A 27481-nucleotide genomic window follows, 5' to 3' on the forward strand; every position below is an offset into this window, starting at 1 on the left:
TGACATCATGAACCTGGCTGCAGCGCTGGCCAAATTATAGCAGGGAGGTGTGGGGAGGTAGCCAACCCCGTGGTGTCCTCTTTGTAAACCTCGACCTTTCACTTTCTTCATCTGGAAGATTACCGATGGCTCTATTAAACCCAATTCCTTTCAGGGCTGCCTACCTGTGTCTGTGAGCCGAGCCGAAACCTGCTGCTTTCACATTAAAACGGGCGGCTTTGTTACTCACACTGCCTTTTCAATCAGGACCGGACTTAAAAAAAAAGAAAATAAATGCTTTTACAAGTGTATGTGTTTATGGCCTCAAAGCCTCCCATGGAAACCATCAGAGCTCAATGGATCCGTCTCCCTCTCTGTTCTGCTAAAGCAATCCCGCAGTTTACTTCACACTGCCAGGCCACGGTGTATGGAGTTTCCATCAGGACAACCACAACCCCAACCAACAAGAGTTGTGCTTTCAAAAATGAATTATGTTTCTTTGTAAAAAAAAAAAATAAAAAAAAAACTGAGCTTCCCCCACTTAGAGCTGGGAAAGGATACTGTTTTAATGTTCCATGAAGGACCCAGAGACCCAGGCGTGCAAGCGTTAGAGGTGGGCGGCCTGGGCGTCAAGGGAACACAGGTGCACCGTGACCCACGCATGGCTGTTTCGGGGGGGGAGCGTGACCCTCGTTGACACGGCGAACAGAGGACCGCAGACTGTTCCACCTGCCGCTTGGCTCTCTGGGTGTTTCACACGACGGTGAGGGGTTAAACACATGTCAGCGGCTCATGGGAAATCCGGCAGGGTGAGCTCTGTCCGTCAGACACCCCCCCCCCCCGCCCCCAACCCCCCACTGCGCCGAGCGTTCCAGTAAAACAGGCTCATTATCCTGTCCCCGCACAAAAACAGACTCGCTACGGCCAAATTCCACTTTTGATGGTTCAGCAACAGATGCAGGGTTTGTGAGGCATGTTGTGCCGTAAAATGCAGTAAACATTTAGCAAAACAGTTCTGTTGTCCAGCAATGGTTGCAGTATGCTTATGAAGTCATGATCCATGTGACCTGACAATATTTAAAAAGGCTCTTTGATTCACCCACTTTGACACTTTGACAATACATTGCAAGTAATTGTTTAAAAAATGTAGAGTCCTCTTCAAATGCACCTTTAAACAAGCCTCAGGAAATTGACATGCAGTTGAAACTCAGGTCTCTCTGAAGTACACAGAAGGACCTCAGGATGGCCATTGTTATGAAGTTTACTACACTGGCATCCAGTCAGCCTTTCCCACAGGGCTGGACATGTGGCAGCCAGCCTGGCTTTCAGCGACACAAACCTCCCAAAAAAAGGGCCCACCTGCTCACCGGCGGACCCTCCGCCCACCAGTCACGCAGGCCACAGCTGGCCTTTCAAAGTCCCTTTAATGGACGCTAATGAGTTCCACACTTCTGCCCCGTCGGCAGACCCGCCCGCCGAGGGGCTTCAAAGATGACCGGCTGCCCAGTCCTCACGCCACACGTGCTCAGCGTGACCCCCCCCCCCCCCCCCCCCCCCTCCCCTCCCCTCCCCTCCCGTCACCCCCCCCCGCCCGCCCGTTCTCCGACTCTCCATCTGGCCACAAGAAGGCAAGTTCAGGCAGATGACAGATCCGTGGACTTGCACATCAACACTAAATAGCTCTGCTTTGTGTTCCAGGAGCAGGGATAGAGGGGGGGAAAGGATATATCAATTCCTACGGGAGTGGCTGGAATTCTTGCGGAATGGAGATTCCTTTTCCATATGCTTGTGCAATCAGGGGCTTCGAGAAGGAAATGGCAACATGGCGAAGGCTGTCTCAGGCACTTTAATGGAAAGGGGTGCCCGGGAAAAACAGTGAAAACTGTGACATCTGAGAACCTGCACGTTAAAACCTTGATATTAGTGTTAGCGCTATTAGCATTAGAATGATATTAGCATGTCGGCTGCAGTCCACGGCTTCGCACACCATTCTAGGTAATGTCTGATTCCCAGCCAACCTTCAGGCTTTCTTATTGCCGCATTTATGTTACACCCTATTCATAAGTAAATTTTGAGGTGAATAATCTCTTTTAAAAACCTGAATTATGTCATGTAGGATGAAATAATCCAGTTCAGCTGGATGCCTTTGATAGAAGCAAATTTATTTTCCTTTATAGCAAGTGTTTCTAATTTTTTTAACTTATGTTTCTCCCCGTTTTTTTTTTTTTTTTGTCTTGCGAAGATCAACTCATCACACAGCTAATAGAGATTAGGTTTAAGCCCTTCTTATTGTCAAATATAGCAAGCCAGCAAACTCGGTAGCCCAGTAGATGATATCTACTCTTTTAGGACATGCAGTCAGATAAAAACTTGCACATTGAAAGAAGTGTGATGATTCATTCACGGAGTGCATGGCAACACAGTTCTTACAGTTTAGCTAGCTGGCTGAAGCCCAGCAGCCTGACTCATAAACACCTATAGGCACAATTTAAGATGTATTAGACAATTTAATTAAACCATGCTTTTTCAATATTGTTCATGCTTTATAATGTGGCTGTAATATGTTTTCTAACAAGGGACTATTGCACTTATGAATTAACAGTTCTGTGTAAGCAAGTGGCGGTTTCTCTGCATTTTTTTAAACAGACAGTCACACTGATGTCCAGCCCAACCTGGGGCTAGTGGACAGTGTCTTTAAAGTGTTTCTAGTGTGAAGATGGGCATTACGTAGATCCGTAAGGGCATCGATGAGACTCACAGACCGCAGACCTTCTGTTATTGACATCATTGTCAAGCATCGCGTAATGGACGGTAACTCCCCCCCATTCCTAAGATGATGTCACATTTTATTACCCCCTAATAAAAGTACAAAGCGCAGCAGAAAGTTTCCCCGTTGAAGGTCAAACATGGAGAGTGGATGAGGTGTGCCTTGATTTCTGCCTCTTAGGACAGGGGCAGGCCTGGCTTTGCTGTGGCATGTTGTGCCAATGTCTCCCCAGGCTTCCCCGGACCGCAGGACACCCCGGGCACTGATGAAAAAACCAGACGGGGCCCCGACCCATCCCTCATCGTCTCACTCTGGGACATTCCTTCCAGGCGGCTAAACGAGACGCTATTTTTAAGGAAGAAACGTGGCAGGTGAAAAAGGCTGGCCAGGAGAATTTGATCTGTCACAAGCTCACAGGAACCTTAACCCTTTCAGGTGCAAATATGTGATTGGAATCTTTTTACCGGATCATTCTATTGCTGATGTAACGACCACAACAGACAATCGAAAGCAATAGAGTTCAGGAACACTGACTTAGAATTTCAAAATACCTACTCTTCCAAGGGTTAATGCATCATTGGGCAGCAGTGGGGAACACAGCAGAGAGCTTTACCTCAGACACACTCTGAATAGACAGAGATCCTAACAGCTAATCAGCTTGTCAGCCACCTCATTTTCAGTGACCCAGTGATCATGTTTCCTGGTATGACACCAAACAGCCCTAGCTTGACTATAAGGCCCAAGGCAGTGGAAGAGAACCATGCCTGCTCCTAAACCTGCTCTGAGCCAGAGAAAACTTCTGAAGTGTGTTTCCAGGGTTTAGTAGGGACTTAGCATAAAAGCTCAGGATATAGCAGGTTGACAGACGGGCCTATTTCTAAACACGGTCGTAAATCCAGCCTATAACAATGAAAGCGGACACCTATAGCCAGCATTGTGCATGTACTGTGGTACTATCAGCACCCTGATGCTGAAACAAATCAGGATGAGTGGCCATGCTTGATTTATTGCTTATGTCGAAACCTATAAGTTCAAACTTCCCATAAAGCCTTCCCCTGCCAGAGTCCAGCCTGGCCTTCACACGTATATATTCTCTAATGAGACATAACCTGGGCCCTGAGCATAACCCCGTGATGCTGACAGGGAGTATCTTGTTTCAGTCACACCGTCTCGCAGACTGGCGCTGTTGCAGACTGGCCGCCCAAACCCCCTCCCATCGGCTCCCCGCTGCTGTGAACCTCTCTCCGCTGTACTGTTACAGTGGGAATCTGCAGCACCTCTCCAGCATGCTGTAACTCAAGCACAGAGAGTTACCCCAGCCCAGCACAGGCTCCTATCTGGCCTGTCCAGTCGCTGAGCCTCCTGTTCTTCAGAAGCCCCGTCTTCAGGGAGCCAAGGGCCCGGGGCTTCCAACGCTTGGCTTCCTGTGTGGAGAGAGGAACTGACTGCCCAAAAGTTTCTTTCAGGACACTCTCTCTCTTTTTCTCTCTCACACTCTCCCCCCTCACTCTCTCCTCTCTCCCTCTTCCCGCAGAAGGGCATAAGATCGTAACCTAGATGGAAAAGTACGTTTGTGCGTTGAGAGTAGATTTTCTTTCCACACACCGCAGGGATATAAACTACACTGCAGTAAATAAATGGGACAACAAGGAGGTATATGTCCCACGGGACACATACTATGGCTTTTCAGTGGAGCCTCAAGATAAACATTGCACAAACTCTCCTAGCCCCAAATCTCCCAAACCCCAACAACAACAAAAAAAAAAAAAGAGAGATTTTTGCAAAGTTTGACTTTGCCGAAAATTGAATTCGGGGGAGATCGCAGCAATGCACTCCAGGGCTCCACGAATGCAGATCCAGGAAATATGACCGCAGGATCGTGGCAAAAGAAAATATCTGACATCATTCTGGGAGGATGTTTAAGGCTAAATGAAATCCCGCCATTCTCTTGTGTGCAAATCTGAGAGCTGAGAGCACCGTTTTAACTGCGTAGAATACGGATAGGTACTTAATCTAATAAGACCACAGCACTGAGTTTGACACTGCTGTCTTTGTTGGTTAGATTTCACCTCAAAATGTTTGACTTAATTATATGTAAATAAAACCCCTTCGTGTAAAAGTGCACATCTTGCAGTGCATTGAAACTTGAAAATGCACTCAAAAATGAATTCTCCTTTATTAAAATGTGGAGAGTGCGGTCCAGCATTGATACCTCATTCAGCCACAGGGTGATCTCAGTAGACTGCTGACTACAACTTCTTCTATAACAACGCCGCTGAACGCTGTCCAAAATGATTTGTTTCGGGCCGTTCATTCTAGGGTTGGCGCCAAAGGCTGATATTGGTTTTAGGTTGAATAGTGCAGATGCAAACTATTTATTCATTCTGCCCAAATATGATGTCCATAAACTATCCAGGACGACTGACAACATTGCATCAGGTTTTTGTGTTGTTTTCCAATAGAGGTGGTGGCCTACATTGACTGACTGAGTGCCTGACTGACTGATTGGCTGGCTGGTTGACTGACTGACTGGCTGACTGTCTGACTGACTTGGCCATGAGCAATATTACCTTGTCTTACCACTAAATAGAGAAAAGGCCTGTAAGTGGCAGTCACAGTCATTTAACAGTCTGTTTTTTTTATCTTGCTCTCTCCAGTACAGGCCTGTGGTTTCATCCAATGCACAAGCGTGGTTGGACCGGATCTTGTCTCTGCGTTTAACATTGACTACTATGACCTTCATACATCACTAACACAGCAGTTACTCAAGCTGGCCTTCCCCGCCAAGAAACCCCCCTGACACCATCCCGGACTAGCCGGAGACCCGAGGCAACGGGCACCAATCAGAAAGCAATGTTCGTTAGCGCAAGTTGGCTGTCATAGCGCAGCAGCGCGCTCCTCCAGTCCGTCTGACTCAAAAAGCAGCTGACCCGAAACAGATTACCACAGGAGCAATAAAGGCCCTGGCCCCATAAACCTCCGGACGCGCGCAGCTGTCCAAACACACTACCGTGAGCTCCCGCTCAAATCTGGCCCCGCTGTCCTGCGTGTGTGTCTGCAGCTCCGCAAACGCCCGCCATCACACGACAGCGGCACACATGTTCCGAGGACCCTGTGGCGGGAGGCGTGCGCCGCTGAGATGGAGGGACGTCACAGAAAGAGAAAAAAAGGAGACGACAGCGAGCTCAGGGGAGCGCTGCTTGGCGAGTCCTCCCTCGCCGGGGATAATAAAAATCGCTGTGAGGGAGCAGCGCTCGTTCACTTCTCTCTTAATAAAACCAAAGCGGGGACAGCGCTCTGAGGAGCAGGAAAACACCGCTTCAGACAGCGCCTTCGCTCGGCTGCGCATCTTTAACCTGCGCACAGCGCAGAGGCAGGTTTTGAGCACAGAGTTCAGAGTATGAGAGGCGGGATCACCAGAGACCGGGAGACATCAGAGAAAGCTCTGACACACAGCTCCTGTGAGGGCCCTCTGCTGCTCAGCACTGACTGACAGCTCTCAGTGAGCCTCAGAGACACAGCAATCTGAGGGAGGTCCCACCTCTACACTTCTCAGCGTAAATCCAGCCAATGGGGCAAGACCGGGGAGTGTCTGCCACCACAAGGTGCCTCCTTCAGAGGGAGGAAGAGCGCACAACTGAAACAAAAGATTAAGCCTCACCTTTCTAAGCCAAGACACCCCCCTCCTCCATTTACAGTGCCTAGGCCAGAAAGTCTTAAGTCCTGGAGATGACAGTGTGGTGGACAGAGAAGAAGGGGGAAGTAACAAATCACCCAGCATGTTACGGCGGCAGATTCACTGGGTTCTTTTAAGACTTCGCCCAGAACAATATGAAACTAACCTCAGAAGCCTCTCGACAGTTATAATCGGTTTCATGAATTACTCTTTAGCCTGAAACGACGGATGCTTGGGTGCTGGCTGATGTCGGACCACCCTGCATCCTGAATGCATGGAGCAGTGGGTCTCTGACAAATAAAAGCTTTATGAAGATCAAAGGAATGAGATAAACAAAGGCGTCCACACAGATTTAACCGCTGAAGGTACATTTTAAAATACATTTGACTTAAAAACAAATGGTGGTTCTTTCAGTTTAATCCTGATATCATCAAATAACTGAACTGAACTAATAGCAAGATGCAAAATAACTGAAACATTGCAGGTAGCTTGATACACACCAGCTTGACGCATAAGCTTAATATAAACATTCACTGATGAAGTTTCAATTCATTTACCATAATCAGGTGACAGTTGATCCAGCAAACAAAAGTTATCATTTTCTCTTGAGCGAGTTCGGAGAACTAGTGCCACCCAGTGTTCCTTTCACACAACTGCAGGGTACGGAGAGGAACATTCGTGAAACCTGAAAAGAGCGCGCTGTCAGCCATTGCCACAAGACAGTGTTCTCATTCAAATGACCGCAATCAGGACCAGTTCCACATCAGTGCCTAGCCAAGTCTCCTACTCTACTGCATACAGGACACAGGCTAACTTCACACGTTACATTTCATTTGAATACGATGCTATAGTCTGCTGAACTGTGAGTAAGGTGGCATAAATAATCTCATCATGTATTAATTGTTCTACCCGCAAACACATTCATAAAAATTTATTAAAATATTTAATAAAAAGACATTGCTCAAATCATACATCCAGATAGGGCAGGCCACATCTCTAAGAGGTATACAGGTATATGAAACCCATGAATGCTGTCAAGCACATCCACTGACTACAACCACTCAAGCACACATTTTGTGTGAGATGATGATAAAAATAAGTTTCCAGAATAAAGCTGGACATGCAGCCCAAAATATCAAAAGCTGTATATATTTACAACTAGCTTCACCTTCGTAACCAAAACTACCCGAAATTAAAATGTTATGTGGATTGAAATCAATATTTTTAATGGAAATCTATCAAGTACAGATCTGGCTGTACCTAAACATTCAACTTTACTACCTGCACATGTGTGTTTTCCTTGGCTATTCTGGACTGGTGGTAATGTGGATTTCAGAGTGGGAAAATCTACAGAAAATCAGGTTTAATCTGTGAAGAAATAATTTCCATTTTATGTTCTTTCTCAAAAAAATATCAATGGGAGACTTAACATGTCAAGGGAGACAGGTCCTGCAAACATATCTGGAGGTTTAGCTCAGGGCAGGCAGCCCTTCTCCTGGCAGTGCCAGTGATATCTCTGGTTTCTGTTCTGACTCAATGCCCCGTTTGTTTGACTACTGCGCCTGAACATGTAAAATGACCGAATGGTAAAATGCTGAGTAACTCCAGCACATGGTCACCTGTGATCATTAAGCATAATAATTCATCCAATTACGTAGTTAGAGGTTTGGATGGAGCAAACACCAGAAACATTTGCGCCAGTCCAAGACCAGGCTTGCCAACCCCGATCTAGACCACTGCTTGCCACTAGAGGGGGATGCTCACACATTCAACATCATGTTTGTTTACTTAATATTATTCTGGTTAAGAGTTTTTTTTAATTTAAAAACAAATTATTTAATGTTAAAGATTTAGTCTCCCTTGTTCCCCAGAGGAATCACTCCTGACAGAAATTATTATTGAGTTCCATCAATTGCCATGCCAATTGCCATCCCATAAATCAAAAGATTGATAAGATTACATGCAAACACTTGCTGAGCTGTATTTGGATATGCATTGCATATGTATCCCTGTGATTACAGATAGAGGAAACAAACGTTTTGCTCCCCTAAAGCACCTGCATGCCCATGGAACCCAGTGTGACAGTGAAAGGGGAAAACAGCTTAACAGGGTGAGGTGGCAGCTGGATAAAGTCCATATTGACTCTGACTCTGACAGGAGCCCAGGAGGTCCATACACTTCATTTGGCTTGACCTGGCCTCCAAACCATAATTCCCCATTTCCTGGAAAGTCCAGTGGCCATTTCCTGACCCTCTTTTCTCTGTGAGGTTTATTTTTTCCCACACCATTATGAAGGTGTGGATGAGGAGAGGTGCTGGGAAGATTGCGTCGGCAGACAGGGAACTCGACCCTTCCTGCCAGGCTAACCATAAAGTGAAAGCGGGAGGAAAAGGACTCTCCTTTAAGCCTAAAAAGCTTGAAGCGCTCAGAGAGGCCGCTCAGCATTAAGGCTGACGTGAGGCAGAGACCGCCTCGCCTCCCTCTCCCTCAGGCCCGGTCCAGGCTGCTGCCGGGTTTTCTGGGAGCGCCCCGGGCCCAGCTCCAACTGGCATCGCCTTCTGAGCACCGCACGCCTCGCTGAGGGAACGAAGGGGCTGCGGGGACCATCGTCTCCACCAACACGACACGTACAATGCCGAGACTCTGTACTGAAATGTCATTTAGAGATCATATATGAATGGAAAAAATCTATACAGTTTTGGTGTAAAACTAGGCTAACTAGACGTCTTCTTGTTCCAAATATTTATTATTTTTGGGACAGAAAATATCTGTAGAAGCAGGATTTCTAAATTTTGAAAAGGTCCGGTTAGGTTTTTCTTGTTCTCTAGACCATATCTAAGCAAATAAATAACATTATAGTATAATAACTGCCATACACCCGCCCCGTCCTCGTTTTTTGAAATCCAATATATGGTCACACTAGTGAAAGGCATTCATTGACTGACTCAGTGAACCACGGAGGGCTCAAGGTTAGCTGATGAAAACTTGCGTGTTTCTCTACGGGCTCAGCCATGCGAGAGAGAAATGAGGGCAGGTTGGGCTTGTGGTTGTATGACACGGCTCCCCACTCCCATCCACTCCCCCTTGGGCTGCAGCTCACACTCAAGTCCCCTGCTTCCCGTGCGGCCTCCAGCCGTAAATCCTTCAGCAGCCTGCCTTCCCTCCGCCCAGCCGCACCTCTGTAACCTGCTGACGTGTTTCCCGAGGACGACGACCGGAGGGGTGTGTGCCCCTGACAGTCCACCACTCTCACGCCCAGAAAGCCAGGTATGACATCAGAGGGCAGCTCTCAGCCACCAATAAAGATTTGTGTGCATGCGCGCACACCCACAGGCACACCCACAGGCACACACACTCACACACACACGTATGTACACACACACGCACACACACTCACACACACCAGCATGCACACGCACACACACACACACTCACAGGCATGCACACACACACAGACACAGACACACACACACACGCACACACACACACACTCACAGGCATGCACACACACAGACACAGACACACACACACACACTCACAGGCATGCACACACACAGACACAGACACACACACTCACACACAGGCATGCACACACACAGACACACACACACACACACGCACACACAGGCATGCACACACACAGACACAGACACACACACACACACACACTCACACACAGGCATGCACACACACAGACACAGACACACACACACAGGCATGCACACGCACAGACACACACACACACACTCACACACACACACACACACAGGCATGCACACGCACAGACACACACACACACACACGCACACGCAGGCATGCACACACACAGACACAGACACACACACACACACACACTCACACACAGGCATGCACACACACAGACACAGACACACACACACAGGCATGCACACGCACAGACACACACACACACACTCACACACACACACACACACACTCACACACACTGCTTCATTGGCCGTTTGCAGAGCCCCGGCCGCTTCACAGAGCAGAGCGTGTCCTGAATCGCTCCTCTGTTGAGAGGTGTACTGTAAGTACACTGGTCTGTTCGAAAGGCACCCCACAAATCTCTGCCATTACTAAGACCCTGGCCCCTACCCAAATATCCAGTCATTACTTTAATGCAAGACATCCTCCGGGTGCTCAGGGGCCATTCATCTAACGGCTTCACCACCCCGACAGGGCTAAGTTTGATCATGTTTGGTTTTGAATTGTGTTAACATTAAGCTTTGGGAAAATGTTATGGCAAGGGCCATTAATTATCAAATTACAATGCCTCTGTGTGATTCATTTGGGCAATAAAACAGCAAAACTCAGCGGTAATAAGTTTACTGCGCGTCCATTTCTTTGAAATGGGAAAAGACGCATTATTCAAATTAACAATATGTAGTTTGACACCTATGCAGAAAACCTGGACAAAATACACACTCAATCAGTGAGCAATGTATGAATTTGAAACCTATTATTTTGGTTTCCATGCACTTGAATTGTAATGTTAGATTTAGTTCAGATACCAACTGCACATCTGTTGTACATAAAAATGTATGAATCAAAATCAACAGCAAAATGTGTACACAAGTTTTTTATGTCGGGGTGGTCTGACTTTAAAAATTGTGTGTTTTTCTAGAATTTTACTGTCCTGTCTTTGTAAATCATTAAGAGCTTAAATCTTCATCCCCCACACAAAATCATTGAGAAATAGTTCTAAAGTTATGTAATTAACCAAAAACCACACCATAGTCGATGTAGAATTTGAGGAGAAAGATGATATGGTTAGAACGCCAAAGATCTTAATGGCAGTGTCATCCAAACCATAGCAAAGTTATTTTGGTAGATGCAATAGGCATTTGATTAAATTACGTTTCCAAGCAGGGGTTTGTATAACCAAAGAAGGATTTGCAAAAAATTGTTGATTACAAGACACAGGGCCCGTTTCAAACAGGCCTTGGAAATATAACGTGCTACAAGGAAAAGTTCTGTCAAGCGAAACGTCCAGAGACCTCCTAAAACAGCACAGACCGGGCTGCCATTCATCTCATTTCACACATTTTTATTTTAAATTGCCGCCAATATCATTACCATTATTTATTTGTGCGATGGACGCCAAGTTCCAGAAACTGTGATAACACCAGCGAATCCAAAATACACACGGGCCCTGGCTGGTCAGTCCTGAATTAAATATTTCCAAACTTGCGTCAAGCAGCATTTGAAACCTGAACACTTACTAAGCTTAGTGCGCCCTGTTGTATCCTGGCTTTGAAGACGCCACCGGCCACACAGAGCCACAGCAACAGAAGATGAAATTCAAATGGACTGATTGATTGATATTGACATAACCTCCATTTCCTCCTGAAACCAAGAAAAAAAGTTTAACCATCGTCGTTTTTTGACATAATACAAGTGTCTTGGATGACAAAAACATGTTGGAGTGAAAATCACCAACAGGGGACAAAAGTGAATTGCTTTATAAAGCATAAACATAAACATAAATGTGGATATTCCCTCAGGTATTCTGTGGAATTTAAGCATATTTGTTTCTCTAATCCTCTCCATTGAAGGTCAGGAAAGGGCAGTTGCAGAACATCCCTCCGTGATCAGAGACACATTGGCTGCTGCCCCGACAGACCCCCCGCGTGAGGGGTGGGGGTGGGGGTGGGGTGGCTTTTAGCCGTGATTCTGGCAAAGGGCGCAAATCTGATGGCGGAAACTCCCAAGTCGACCGTTCGTCTTGCTTTCACGTTTGACCTTCTCTCCGCGATTACCATCGGTCACGGAGCCCTGCGGTGAAAAGGCTGATTTACTGAGCGCTGCCAGGGGAGGGGAGGGATACGGCTTCTCACCAGCGCCGCGGGGAAAACCTTCCCCCAGAAGCCTCCGGATGGTCCTCTTTACACCTGCTGGCCATGGCTTCTCATCGCGGGATCCGACCCGCGGGCTGCCGCCGGGCGGCGGACGTGAGAACCGGGGGCAGGGGGAACGCGACGGATTCATCCGGAAAACCTCTGCAGCTAGCTAGAGTGGGCTGAGTGAGACCTATGAATCCACCCTGCCTTTAACAGGGGCAGGGGATATAACCACGACCAGCGCTAGCTGGGGGTCGCTCTAACGACCCGAAACACGCGTCCCCACCCGCCCCCACGCGTGGGCGGCGGCGCGTTTTGAGGAGGTGGCCCGGAGCGGGTCATCGCGGGTCAGGGGCCTGAATTACCGCGCGCTCCGCGCCGATCCTTTCTCAGGCTCCTCTCTCCCAAACCTGAAGCGCTGGACTCCATTAATTACGGCCCGGGCTGCAGCCGAGAACGCAGACGCTGACAGACAAGAATGCCACGCGTTCCGACGCTAAATGCCCACAGCCGTAGGGTAAGCCCCCCCCCCCTCGCCGCTCTCTCCATTAGGGCAAAAACCTCTCCCTGCTCTTCCTATCTGGGAAAAAACCTCCCTGCTTTTTTTCTAAAAAGGAAAATATTTCATCCTTTCCTCCCAAAAGGGCGAGAGAGCTTGGCTCTCCCTAACTTGGCAAAACCTCCTCTCTTCTTTCCATAGAGGGTGAAACCTTTACCCTCCTGTCTCCAATACAAAACCATCTCATTTCTCACTCTAGCTGGGCATAAAACCTCTTTGTATCAACTGCAAATAAAAAAAAATCAACTTTCTTTCTATATGGGAGAAACACCCCTCTTCTCTATAAAAAGGAAAAACATTCTCCCTGCTCTCTGACAAAAATCAGAACCCTCTCTGATTGTGTTATATAGAAAGTTGGCTAGCTAAGCTAACTGCTGTGGGACACGGGTTCCGAATGTCTCTCACTCATCACTGATTAATGCCTGGCAGGTTTGCTTCCAGACCTCCTGCACCTCTCCTCACTCTCACCCAGACACCTACACAGCCACAAGCCTCATCTCTTTATTTATTTCCTCTATTTGATTAGCATTCAGCTCAAAATCTGTGGCAATGGGGTTGTCAATCTTACCACATTTTTGTTCTACTCTCTGCGGAAGTCCTCTGGCGGTACTGTGATTGAAGCTGGCGCTAGCCGGCTACAAGCTGTAACTTTCTACCAGGAACAAAAAACAAATAGTGAAAAAGAGGTCAAATGAAACTAAACATTCCCCTTTGAAATGACTCCCAAGGTTTAAGGTTTAATTTTGGAGGGGAGACCTTTCAGGTTAATATCTTGACTCTGGACAATCACACAGTAAACCCCAATCCCCAAAATGGCACTACCATGTTGGACCACCTTGTTTGTGTCAACGGTGAGCTCGTGGGAGGCTCTGGTTACGTTCAACAGAGGGCAGTAAAAATGCTAATTGAAAGTCAGAGTGACCTAAGAGTATGTAAGGTTTTGTTTAAACACACCCTCTCATGTTGCAAGGGGAGGGAGTCGCTTTTCAGCTTGGATAAGTGTCGGCTTGTTTTCAATTCTGCGGTTTGAAATTAGAACTTTTCTGAAGGGCTTAAGCCCAGGGCTTCATCTGATCTACTGCACAAGCCGCATGTCATCTAATTTCTCACCGCTCTGAGAGTGCATTTGTGTGGCCCTAATAAGCCAGCTCAAACTTGTCCCAATTTGTTTCTGTTCATATTTTGCTCATAAACACTTCCCCCCCGGTAATGGGTCTTTCAGTTAGAAAAAGGGATGGTCATTCCAAATCCACACTGCGTAGTGTGCACTGGAATATGCATCACTCTCTCCGTTTCTCTCTCTGTATGTCTCTATCTTCCCCCTCTCACTCTTTCTCTCTCTGTATCTCTCTCCCTTTCTCCCTCTCTCTCTGTATCCCTCTCCCTCTGCGCTAGGCAGACAGACTTGGCCCTCTGATTCGCAGAAGACCCCAAAGCGCTGACCGTGCTGATGTGGGAGATGTGGTGGGAAACTGAAGCAGAGTGAATTCTCCCCCCCTGCCCCCCTGCCCCCCTGCCCCCCCACCCCCCTGTCCCGAGCGAGACATTCAAACTCAGGGCAGCAGCGATAAGCTTCGGGTTACCCGCCTGCTATCAGGGAGCCCTACTGACTCTGTGCTCTTGTAGAAAAAAATCCTTCAGCGAGAAGCAATTACTCGTCGCTGGCGATCACGCCCAGTGAGCAAACCTCCCCCGCCCCCCACCCGCCATCCCAGGGCTCCACACAAGCCTACTGCATCACGGCGGCCCCTGACACCGCGCGGCCTGCTTTGCCCACTGCGGTCACAGCCAGCATCCCTCTGCCCCTCACCAGAATCGCAGGCTATACGGCGAAGCCCGCTGGCCGGATCAAAGGGCCAGACAAAAAAACCCCACACCAGGCACTTTGAGACGCCGAATTCCCACACGTCGCACACACGCGTCGGGATGTCAAATCCCTAACGGTAAATACACCTCAGCGCCGCACAGCCACTGGCTGAGGTCACCGCACCGTGTAACCGAAGTGCTGCCTAACAGGCCCTTTTGGCGAGTAGTGGAGCAGTCCTAGGTCACAGCTGGACCCGCAGGTCCTTACCCACTCTGCTGCCGCCCCTGGTCTGTTCCTGGGCCGGCTCTGCGTCCCCACACCCGGGCGTGTCTCTGAGAGCTGTCACCCCAGATGCAGGGTCACATGCCGTGCGCACGGCTGACTGCTCTTATTCTAAACTCAGACAGCAAAGCTCAGGCACTGAGCCCAGACAATACAAGCCATAGGGAGAAGGAAAATGGGAACATGCTATAGAGGTGGAACTGTATGCGTTATCTGATGTCCACAAATCATAACCAAGATCCAAGTAATAACCTACTCACAATAATCCAACAAAAGCCTCCTGTGATAAACCTGTCATGTGCTTCCACAATGTACATGGTTTCCTGGATACAGCTGACAGTGATGAGGTGCAGTGCTGTATCTATGCAGCCATAGGCACTGATGACCCTCCTTCTGGCTGAACCGTGACTCAAATGGTGAGTGCCAAAATCCAGGGGCGGGAGTTTTTGTGTTTCACTGTTCATTTTGCAGAGGTGGAAAGTCCAGGGGTCAGAAAGTAAAAGTCCTGTCATGTGTTTCTTCCACCCATGAACTCAGCCAGATGATTTTTCATTCTACCTCTTGGCTGATGAATTGTGATAATTAGCGAAATCAGGATATTGGAACAAATTACTGGGAGAACTTTTACTTTCTCAATCTGGATTTTCCACCTCTATCATTTTGTGAGAGCACTGTTCATTTTCAATAGGAAATTGAAAAAGGTGTAATTTTGACATTAAGGAAACATTCAGAAACCAAAGCAGTTTGGAAATTCTCTTACATCAGCCCTGATGGTGCAGAGAAGGCATTCTCGAAGCAACTCATTGAACTAATGTTCACTAAGATGAGCAACCACCACAAAAAAACGATCTTCATTTCATGATCTGCTGCCCAAAAGCCTCACGCCTAATGTGTCTGTGGAAAAGTCATGCTGAAATTGCCGGAGTGTCTTTTGGCATCTCACTCACATTGGGGAAACATCTGCAAGGAATACAGCCGCGAAAGTAAATAATTACAAATCTCTCATTAGGTTGCTGTCCCTGGAAGTGTGCTTGCCTGATGGGTGGAGAGGGGTGAAGGAGGGCCTCCACTAATCAGATCCATGACTTTGCATTTGCAGCAAAAACAAACTGTCAGCGTACGTGGAACTAAGTCCCCAAGTGACACACAGGAATACACAAACACACAACACACACACCTACACACAAAATACACACATGCCTTCACACATCTACACACACATACACACATGCCTACACACATACACACACAACTACAGACACACACACACACACGCCTACACACATACACACACATATCTACACACACACGCGCACGCACACGCACGCACACGCACGCACACACACGTGCACACACATACATGTGCGCGCACTCATACACCCAGACATACAAATACCTACAACCCATACACAAATATTTACATAAAACACGTAAGTGCACAGGCTCATATAGAGAGATTTACAGGCACTCACACTTTCAAAACCACACACTCTCTTTCTCACGCCCATCTGCACGCAAGCACTTATGCGTACACACTCTCTCGCACACGCGCACACACTTCTGTTGTTTGCAGTCTGTGGTGTGTGCTGCCCCCTGCGTCTCTACCATTAGAGAACTACTCCAATACCCACAGTCAACTGGCAGACCACATCAAGGGCCTCTGGGTTAGCAGCAGGGCCTCCAGCTCTACTGAACACACATGTGGATGGAACAAACACGGCAGGCGTAAAAAACACTGGTTTCTGGAACATTCTACAGCACTCAGCACTTTCCCACAGCTGCTGCCGAAACCCACTGTTGTGTGCTGCGGCTCCGGCACCCAGCGAACTCACACAGAGTAACCGCGGATGACTGAGCCGCGGATGACTGAAAGCTTCAAATGTTGCTTCGTAGGACCCTTGCAGGGATTGGCCATGCGGAATTGGATGGCTGACAGAGGATGAGGAAGAGTCACACAAGTGCATCTCTTCTTCATTCCATCCAGAGAACTGGGGCTTGAAAGAACATTCCGGCCTCAATAACACAGACAAGAAGGAGCTGGAACTCCCGCTATTCCTTATTCCTCAAAACCACAGACATGGGGGGGGGGGGGGGGGGGGGGGTTAATCCACCAATTAAACTCTTTGCCACCAATGCGCAAAAACATTAATTACTGCAAGTGTATATGGTATTTCCTTTGGGCACAATTTCACACAACAACTGAGGCTGAATTTTGAATATATTCCATCTATTGCACATCAAATGCCTCCCAAATGACACTAGGCTGCACACTGCTGACCAATGCAGAGCTGTTACACTGCATCTAGGCTGACGGCCATCAGGTCACTCAGAGGAAACACTGGAGACCGAAGCAGTGTGCGTGAGGTAGTGCTACAGGGAACATGAAAACAAATGCTCTACCGGGGACCTGAGAACTAATCAGGTGTCTTTAAGGATACTCACAGCCACGCACATTCCAGAAACACAGAGGAAAAGCCAACGCCAGGCCCTGACAAACCCTTCAATGAGCCAGAACTGTTCCTCCTGACTGGGATCCAGAGCAGTTTTCACAGAGCCTCTGACCCGTTTCGCACCTCTTTTCTGGTTCTGGTTCTCTGAATGCAATATGTATCCATCTTCCAGAAGTATCCATGCGCGTATCTGAAGCTTCAATATGCCATTTCTAAGATCTATTCCGACCTACTCTCCTTGGGAAACTCTGCTTGACTTCAATTTCATTATGAGGGTTTCCTTTGTAATCGGTGACATGATTTTGTTGCCCTTGTGCATTCATGTTTTTGGGACATCCATCTTAAGCGTGGCTGAAAAGGGAAAATTCCAAATAATTTAAAAAAAGTTGTTTTGAAAGTATCAGATTCGGTCCATCTGGTGGTCACGGTTGTATATTAAGAACTATAATGAGATTACAGGGATTACATTTTTACAAGATCCTCTCTGGTAAATGCATTCACTGCAGATTTGAGCAAATCTAAGACAGATACTGCATATTGCATGTGGTGTAAAGATGGGAACTGAAAACACAAAAATGTATTTATTTACTTTATTTATCCTTAATTTAACTGGGTTGACCCCACTGAAAACACTTTTCCAAGAGAGACGTGGACAGATGGATAAAATTAGCCACAGTGTATTTAGAATTCACCACATACAGTAACTTGCAAGAAGTACAGCAGCTTAATTTGTTCACTTCAGGCACATTAACGAGCAGAGAAATCGAATGAAAGCCTTCTCAGAGAGAAGTCAGTGCCCGGGTGTGTGCTCGGTCCTCCCCCTCACACACATTCATTGGACCAAATTAAATGCTAAATTAGACAGATGTTACACACTGCCAGGCTCGAGCTTCACACAAAAAAGTAGAGGGGGACATTGGTGGTGGAGTGGAGGGCAGCATGCATGGTAAGAATGAACGCACTGTTACCGTCTGTATAGTGTACATTTAAAGAGGCTCAGCCCCGTAGGCCCAGGGGATCTGAGTCATGCACAAACAGCCACGGTTTTCTCCGCACCTGCAATAACCGTAGCAGTCGAGCGTCCATCCGTAAAACTGGCAGGACTTCCGAGAGATATCTTGTCCAGACAGAGACACAGTGAGGTGAGCAAACACACGTCGCTGTTCTCCGACACTGTAAAAGCTGAGCATCAGCCTTAGCAGCACAGACGAATCATGCTCAGAGGAATTCTACAAATCACACATAGATTACCTTTGACCGAAATCTGAGACAGCAGATCCTCCCTTTCTAATTACAACAATTAAACAGATCCTCTTTGCAAGACAACTTTATAACCATGACAAACTCTTGCCAAAGATCACAGTATCCTCTGATATGACTTTTGACCTGCTCATTTGTGCTTGGCTCAGAATGCTTAGAGCTGTTACAGTATATCCCTGAGTTTCAATTTGTCACAAAGAAGCCAAAGACCTGCCACTGCCGAACTAGAGAGCATTGACCCGGTGGCTGACCTTTTTAAGTTAATGCTTTGATTAACACACTCAGGCACACATAAAGGGCATACACTGTGCAGACTTCCAGTGTAATTCCAGGAGACTGATGTACTTGTCACTCTTGTTCCCCAGCCCCATCCGACACCTTGAATTTCAGTAACTCTTTATGTTATGAACTAACGAGATGACTGGGTCTTCTGGAGAGTACTCCGTTTCACTTCAAAACACTCAAAGCCCTCCTTAGACAGACAACACTAGCTGTCTTGGAAGGGATCTTCTTTCGACGGGTCCATGATGGCCTAGAAGCCCATCTCTGAAGTCTAGACAAGGGCAGGTGGATGGCCTGCGTGCATCCCCGGACTGCCTCACCCCAGTGCCTGGAGCAAACTGGGATCTTCCACACAGAAGCCAGACAGCCACCTGCAGACCCCCCCTCAATCTGGAGACCGGATTGAGTTTCTGATCACCTGGGGTTTGATCATTTCTACCACCGGGATGGAAATGGATCCCAACTACTCCCTTTCTTTCTAGGATTACACACACAAAAAATTGTTGGCTTTAAGCTACTTCGGTTAAGTCAGCCAGAAAATCTGACAGCTGCGTTATTAAATTCAGGCTCACTTACACAGGCATGACATAAATGGACATGGAGGTTTTCTGTGTGTGAGCATGTGTGTGTGCATGCGTGCCTGCGTGTGTGTTTTAGGTGACTGACAATACAGAGCCTTTACATTATGTTTTTAAACACAATATCCCTGCTGGGAATACTATTGATGATAACAGGAGTTCCTTCTCACTTAATGGCTGAGAACATTTTTTACTCCTCCATAGATAAACAAAATGTTAAACATTTTACTCTTCTGAAATATAAGCACGCATCCGGTTCCCAGCATGCAGTGCAGTCCCTCCTGCCATCAGTCACAGACTGATCCAGGGGCCATCCTCTCCTGGGACGCCCCGTTCCATCCCTCTCTCCTAAAGGCAACAGGATGGGGCCGGAAGGATGAGCGTCTCCTGATAAAACAACAGAGGATGTTTCCATCTGATAATACCCCCCTGAGATGCCACCACAAGTTCTACATAATGTGCAGCAAGCATTCCACAAGCTCTGCCCCTGAGCCTCCATATCTGCATCACGCACCGAAAACACCAGCCAATGAAAAAAGCCTGGGTGAAAAACATGGGCACCCACAGGAAGTGCTGGATGAGTACGTACAACATGGGGGTGTGAGTAGGGGGACGACAAATTATTATTGAGAACTCCCAAGAGAAATAAATCTGCTTACTTTTATAGGAAGCATGTCTGTTCCCTTTGCTGGAAAACCTCAGCCTTTTAATCACTACGCACTACCCCACCATCCCACTGTCACCTCTTTGTCAAAGTTGCCAGGTTAAACATTTTCCTTTTCATAGAACAATTTATCTCTGTCACGCGGCGGGAGAGAGACACGCATTCAGCCACTTGCCTTCCGGAGGTCGTTAGGGCCTCCTTGGAACCATCCGGAAACAAATTCATGAATCGAAAAAGAAAACACTTCAAAACGTCCCAGGTCTCCACTAATTATACAGTGTTGGCTTTGGCGTTTGAGCAACACTAATAGTGAATGGGGATTCTGTAAGATTCTGAAATCTGCTATGGGCTGAAGCATCAGAGCTGCACTGCATGTCCCCGTGAGCGCTCTCAGCAGGCAAGTGCATGTGTTTGCGTCTGAGTGTGATTTCCACACGCTCTGAATATTTACCACCCAACTACTCTCAGACACTCATTAACTAGCTGGATCTGTGAAAACTGGTGGATTGTGGCTCCCCTGCCATAAGGACCTTCCCAAAGATCTCCTAAAGACTTGCTTTGAAAAGGCATTTATGCTGACATATTTAGATGAGAAGTTCCTCATACCAGGTATAGGGATTAATATACAGTACACATTGAATATTCAACACAGTAGACTCATCTATATGTTGTATGGGCAGTGCTGCAGGCTGATGAGTGAGATGGGGGAACTGAGGATAAAACAGTAATAGACTATGGTCAAGTACAGTATTGTGAAGGCTCATTAGAAAGCCAAAGGAAGAACTAGGACCACTACAGGTTTGCAAAGTCATCACTGATCTTAGCAAAATTGTTTCTGCAACATTTTCTACAGACATTGTTCTTTTTCAGGTCGCTTGGTGTTGGGCAGATCTGTTTCAGACCTGTCAGGCAAATATTTTTGTTTGACATTTAAGAAGAGACAATCACACAAACCTCATGAGCACACAAACACCTGCACTACTGAACTGGAGGTAGATGAGTTTCTGAAACTACATCCTTGGGTCTCACAGATGACAGCTTCCCTTCGGTTTGAGACAGATCCTCTAACTCGTTTCCATCCTGGTTCATTTAACATTTGTGTCAGCTGGAAAACAACTCCAAACTGTAAGCCCCATTGACACTGGACACCTTACGAGCAGAACAGAGAGAAGCTGTCAAACCTACCCAAGCAACCTCCATATTCAATGTCACCTGCTCACCAACTGCTTTACCTCACTGCCTTCCAGCCCCTCACCACTACAAGCAACAGGAGCTGTGTGACCACATTAAATGGAATTAGTTTGCACTGAATGTTCTTAATGAATGGTACAATTTCTTAAGTTCACTTCAGTTCTTCTGCAGTTGTTAATAAATATACCTATTAAAGTGAGCAAGAGTTGGAGAGTGAAAGGAACCTTTTCAGATGAACCAACAAACTAAAAGCCGTATAATGTCATCAGTTATTTAAAATGAAAAGCATACATAGTGTACATACCACAAGTATCAAAGGGGTAGCAAAGAACCCCAATAAAATAAAATAAATATATAAATAAAAAAATATACGGTGCCACCCCTGCTTGTAACAAAATGATGTAAGCTTTATGGCATTTAGTTCTAGCAAAATGTTCCCAAATTCACTGGCAGTGGGAATGAAGACAACCAGCAGTTGTATTTATAAAGATTGCACAAGCAGCAGAACATAGTACTGAAATTATGCACTGGCCCAGTTATCGATTTAACTACAAAGTGGTACTCTTGGAAAAACAGCCAATGCTGTGCAAATAAGGAGCAATATAACAGAGAATTGCATTACAAGGGAAATGTGACCATCCAAAACAATGAAAGTCTGTCTGTCTGACTAAATTAATAATGGTAAAAACCATGAACCGTTTTGCTGTGATCGGTCATCATCTAAATGGAGAAATCTCACACCTCCTCCCTCCCCCCCACACAGCGCAGTGATGTTTTGAACGTGTTGACATGGTATTAACCCCTCTGTTAATATGAGAATAATGTATTTAGTTTCATGACCGTGCCTATATTAAATCAGACATCTGGATGAGTTATTAGCTCAGAAGCAGCTGTGTCACCTCACTCATCACTACTGAGAAACACACTCCAGCCAAGCATAAGAGCACAGCCCAACTGCTGGACCTCTCAAATCTGCACTTTAAGAGCATTCCACCTTAAATACTAACGCTTTATTGTTTATTGCACTTGCACCTATTTTATGGATGCAACACCTTTATGGTTGATGAGGTGGGCTCCCTCCCTTCACTGTAAAGCCCTTTGAAATTCTGAAAGGCTGTACATTGATAAAACCCATAGTCCGTAATCATTATTTCCATTTGCGCTGATACAGTTTGGGGCTTGCAGGTGAATTCTGCGCAGGTGACGTTCCCCACCACAAGCATTTCACAGATATAGTAGAGCGATGAGTACATTCACATGGACACTGGCAAACACAGCACAGTTACTACTGTATGTAATAAAGCGAAATAACAGCAATGTGACTGATGGAAACACAGGCAGCTGGTGTGCTAGCTGCAGACCGGGGGCTCACCGGGTCTTCAGGCTTATTGCTGCCTGTGTCTTCAGGGGAAGACTCCTCTGGCAGGTCGTCCCGTCGAATCAGTGTGAACTCCCTCAGGAACACAGCCCCTTCGTGCCCGTTGGCCTCCACCTGAGGGGAAAATACACACACACACACACACACACACAAGAAAAACTTTTCAGAATGTTTTCGGTGTCTGCAATGAATATTTCATTTTTTAAAAATCAATTACACAACACTTAGAACCAATAGAACCATCAATGTTATACAGTAGAACCACAGCTCAGTCAAATCTATTTCAAAATAGCCACTTTCTGTCTCACCAGTGTTTTTTAGGTGAATGAATGGGTCATATTGTGGATCAGCTGTCTTGTGGAGCATTTGCGGCAGCCCCTCTCATTCAGGGCTTCCTATTTACAGTTATGAGGCCCCCATTATTAGAAATAACCCCAGAGGTTTGGACAGAGCCCACTGATAATAACAGTAATTCTTAAGGATGCTGAACTTCAGCTGCTTTCTTTGGGCTGCAAAATCTCCATAATGAGCAAGGTTAATTGTTTGCAACGACGAGCCAGAGCCAAGCTGGATGGGGAGAACCTGGGAGACAGAGGGCCTCCGCTGCCAAGCAACCTCTGCAAAATACACTTTGCCCAACTGTGGGAAAAGACCCATGAAACAGTGTTTAAAGTGACAAATCAAATCTGTGCTAATTCCCCAAACTCAACACCCTCCACCGCAATCAATTAGCGTTCACTGTTCCTCAGGGCAGCATGCGAAAGAACTGAGCGGCGTCCAGGGAAACAGGCCTGGAGAATCCTTCAGATCCGAGCAGCAGAGAGGGGTGGGAGACCAGAGGGGTCCGGTGTATTAAACACAAATATACATCACATACACATACACACACACACACAAATACAATAATGCACACATTATACGTGCACACACACGCACTTACCACACAAACACAATAATGCACACACACACACACACACATACACACACACACAAATACAATAATGCACACATTATACGTGCACACACACGCACTTACCACACAAACACAATAATGCACACACACACACACACACATACACACACACACAAATACAATAATGCACACATTATACGTGCACACACACGCACTTACCACACATACACACAAACACAATAATGCACACACACACACACACACATACACACACACACAAATACAATAATGCACACATTATACGTGCACACACACGCACTTACCACACATACACACACACACACAAACACAATAATGCACACACACACACACACACACACACACAATAATGCACACATTATACAAACATAAACACTTATCACACGCACACACACACACACACACACACATAGAATAATGCACACATTAAACATGCACACACACACACACAATAATGCATACATTATACATGCACACACTTTTAGCATGCACACATGTGCACACGCGCACACACACACACACACACACACACAAATGTTGTACTGCAGTTTCAGCTTTATTAGTGTGAGGCTCTAATTGGTTAACGTCTCTAAACGTTTTGCTGTGAAGGGTCTGAAGGGCAGAGGAAATAAACAGAGCAAGGGCGTGTTCTATTACTGCCGATCCCTGTGGGGGGAAGGGAAACTGGATCTCCATTAACCCAGACCTGAGCCACTCTCCCGGGACACCCTGGGAGTACTCCGTCCTTGAGTCTGCCATTCCAGGGCCTTTCCAGCTCAGTGAGCCTGAAACGCTAAGGCATCAAGGCCACACAGTAATCAGGGTCCAAACAGAGCAATGTGTACTGAGGGACAACCTGGCAACCAGAACTGCAGCACCAGTAGGGAAGAAGCACTGGGCAACCATACAGGCCTCCCCTCTCACAAATATGCTAATAAAGCTCTGCAGAGTGAAACCAACATATTCACATGAATATGGCCTTCCACAAGTTAATCCCCCCCCCCCCCCCCCCCCACCCCACATAAATACCCCATTAATACTCTTTTGAGTTCCAGCTTGAGTCCAGTTCCATTTTGATCCCATTTCAAATTGTCAAATTCCAATGCCATAACAGTGCTTTTCAAAATGCAATGGACCAAATCGTCCAATTTCAAGCAGCACACTGGAACAAACTCCAAATGCTTACAAATGCGTGAACACTTTAACTGCAGTCTGATCAATGCGGCTGTTGGCAGAGAGAGTGAGAAGCCTTCATATATCTATACATATGTATACTGTATGTGTGTGTGTGTGTGAGAGAGAGAGAGACAGACAGACAGAGGCAGAGGGAGAGAGAAAAAGAAAGAGGGAGAGAGTGTCAAATGGCCCAGTTCTCAAAGATTATAGGACTAGACCACCGACCAGCACACAGATAATGGGCTGCTAATGGAACTCTCTAGTGCTGCAGGTGTGCAGCAATGTTGCAGACGAGGCCTTGAATCAGACTAAAACATATTTCACAATAAAAAAGGATAAATGACATGCCAAATAAAGGTTGTTGAGAAGCCAAGAAGTCAAATAAAAATGTTCTCTCTTCACTCGATTCCAGCATTCTAAACAGTGCCAGATATAATCAGTCACTTGAATTTGTTTTTTTTCCAGAAAACATTTCCAATTTTCTACTTTCATGAATAAAATTAAAATTGCAATCAACCAGAATTATTTTTATACAAGAATATTACACTGTGAAGTTACACCGAATACTTTTTTAAAATTGACATTTCAAACATGTGTTCGCGCTTTGGGCAAATAAGAAAAGTAAGTGTTCATTAAACATTAGCTGAAGTCAAACAGCATGTCCACAACCATTACAACAGCATGTTTGGACAAATTTATATTCAACAGACTTCAAAAACAGTTCATAGCCAGACAAGTCATGCCCGATAATAATTTGAATGAAGTGTGACAACCTTTCTCTGTTGAACAAGGGTTATCTAGGTTATAGGCCATGTTTCAACACCACATAACTCCTACTCCTATAATGTTGTTATAGTTATGGCCTTCAAATACTTGGCAACACAGTTCAGGAACTTCCAAATGCTGGTTTACTTTCAACATTTCATATAGTTGAAACCCGGCAACTAGCACCCACCGGTCAAGCCACGGAGCCCATGGTAAGCTGTTCAACTAAACACGATTTGAAACTGAGAAAAGACTTGGAGAGTTAGAGAGGCTGTCAGCAACTCTGCCATGAAACTGCAAGCCTGACCAGATGCCCAAACTTTTAGCACAATGAAAATAGTGGAGAAAAGTGAGTATTTGTGTAGGTGTGTGCGTGTTTGTATGTGTGTGTGTGTGTGTCTGTGTGTGCGTGTCTGTGTGTGGGTGTGTGTGTGTGGGGGTTTGTCATGTGTTTCCTGAGTATCACTGAAGATGACCTTTTCCTCCTTCTGTGCTCTTTGAGTTGGGATGTGTTCAGTGGGAAAATGACTTCCTGATGCAAAATATTTTAACAGTACAATACCACTGCGGGGCTAAAAAAATCAATCCAACTAATAATTATTGTTTTTTCATATTCAGGCTGCTCTCTCTACCGATTAGCTGACCTTATTGTAAATCTGCAGCATCACGCTGACCCAGCACTCTGAGACCTTCCCAATGCTCACAGACACAGGCTAGAACTGGCTGCACCGGTAGACTGATGGGCTGCAGCAGCCAAGTTCACTCAAGTGTTTAGGGGGATCCATCATGTCTGTTTCTTTCTTCCGCTTGAGAAAGCAGGCTGGTCGTTCGAACCGGAGTCCGTCCTCCCCCGGGGCCCAGCCGCAGAGAGCTGGCAGGGCTCCGAAACCTGTCTCTTTCCAAGAGAGCGCCGAGGTCAACGAGACACGGCGCTCATCCACGGCACCTCCAGCCAGGGGGAAAAAGGGCTGACGAGCAGGGCAAGGGAAGGGCTGCAACCTGAGACTGAGACCGCTATAATGGGAAGCTCATTACCCATGTCCCTACGCTCCATATGGGAGGGTAGGTGAGACCGCACCTGAGCTACGCACAGTGCTACTGAAGCCGAGGGATTGGGGAGGGGCCAAGGGCCGGTGGGGAGGGGCCAGGGCCGGGGCGAGGTGCCTTTGACACAGGGTAGAGAGGGGTTACCGAATATACTAGGCCTCTGACATAAAAAAAACCTAATCTAAAACTTAATCCCCAGGATGTCTTTTACCACACAGCTTGACTTTATCTGTGTACAAATGTGTGAGTGTGTGTGTGTGTGTGTGAGACAGACAGAGAGATAGAGAAAGAAAGAGAGAGAGAGAGAGAGAGAGAGACAATGTGCCAATCCCAGAGATTCATTCACTTCCAGCGGAGTGCATTTCAAAGTGTGGGAGTGGAATATGGAAAGAGGGGAAGTGAACCCGTGGCAGCGTGAGCCTTCAAAGCGCATAATCAGCAGTAATAACACCAACCTGATATCATAATTGGGCTTTCCTGGAGGGTTCTGCCAGCTTCCCCTGCTGGTGGAAATCACAAAAGGGGGCTATGCGTTCACAGTGGAAGGCAAGGCCCGGGCGTCTATATCAGGCACAGCTGGCTTCAGCTGATTTAATTCTCATAAAATATTTTTATGATGGAATTCCTTTTCCATTGATTATTACAACATTACAGAGACTGGACTAGAAGAATAAGAGATAGCTTATCAATTGAGATCTGTGACGATCTGGGCTAGTTTCCCAATGTTGTATTAGAAGGAAGGATACTCAAACAAGGCTAAATTTTCAGTTTGGGAAATGTTTTTTTCCATAATACCAGGACTTCCCA

General features: G+C 46.5%; 1 protein-coding gene across 2 annotated transcripts in view; it reads right to left on the reverse strand.

Moving 5' to 3' along the window:
* Positions 1-27481, reverse strand: part of LOC118232278 (ADAMTS-like protein 1) — a 108139-nt gene that overhangs the window by 45991 nt on the left and 34667 nt on the right. For both annotated transcript variants that reach the window (XM_035427139.1, XM_035427140.1), the window contains exon 2: positions 22729-22848. In XM_035427139.1, the coding sequence (XP_035283030.1) occupies positions 22729-22848 (120 nt within the window). The remainder of the gene's footprint in view (positions 1-22728; positions 22849-27481) is intronic.

Source organism: Anguilla anguilla, chromosome 7 (genome assembly GCF_013347855.1).
Source record: "Anguilla anguilla isolate fAngAng1 chromosome 7, fAngAng1.pri, whole genome shotgun sequence".
NCBI lineage: Eukaryota > Metazoa > Chordata > Actinopteri > Anguilliformes > Anguillidae > Anguilla > Anguilla anguilla.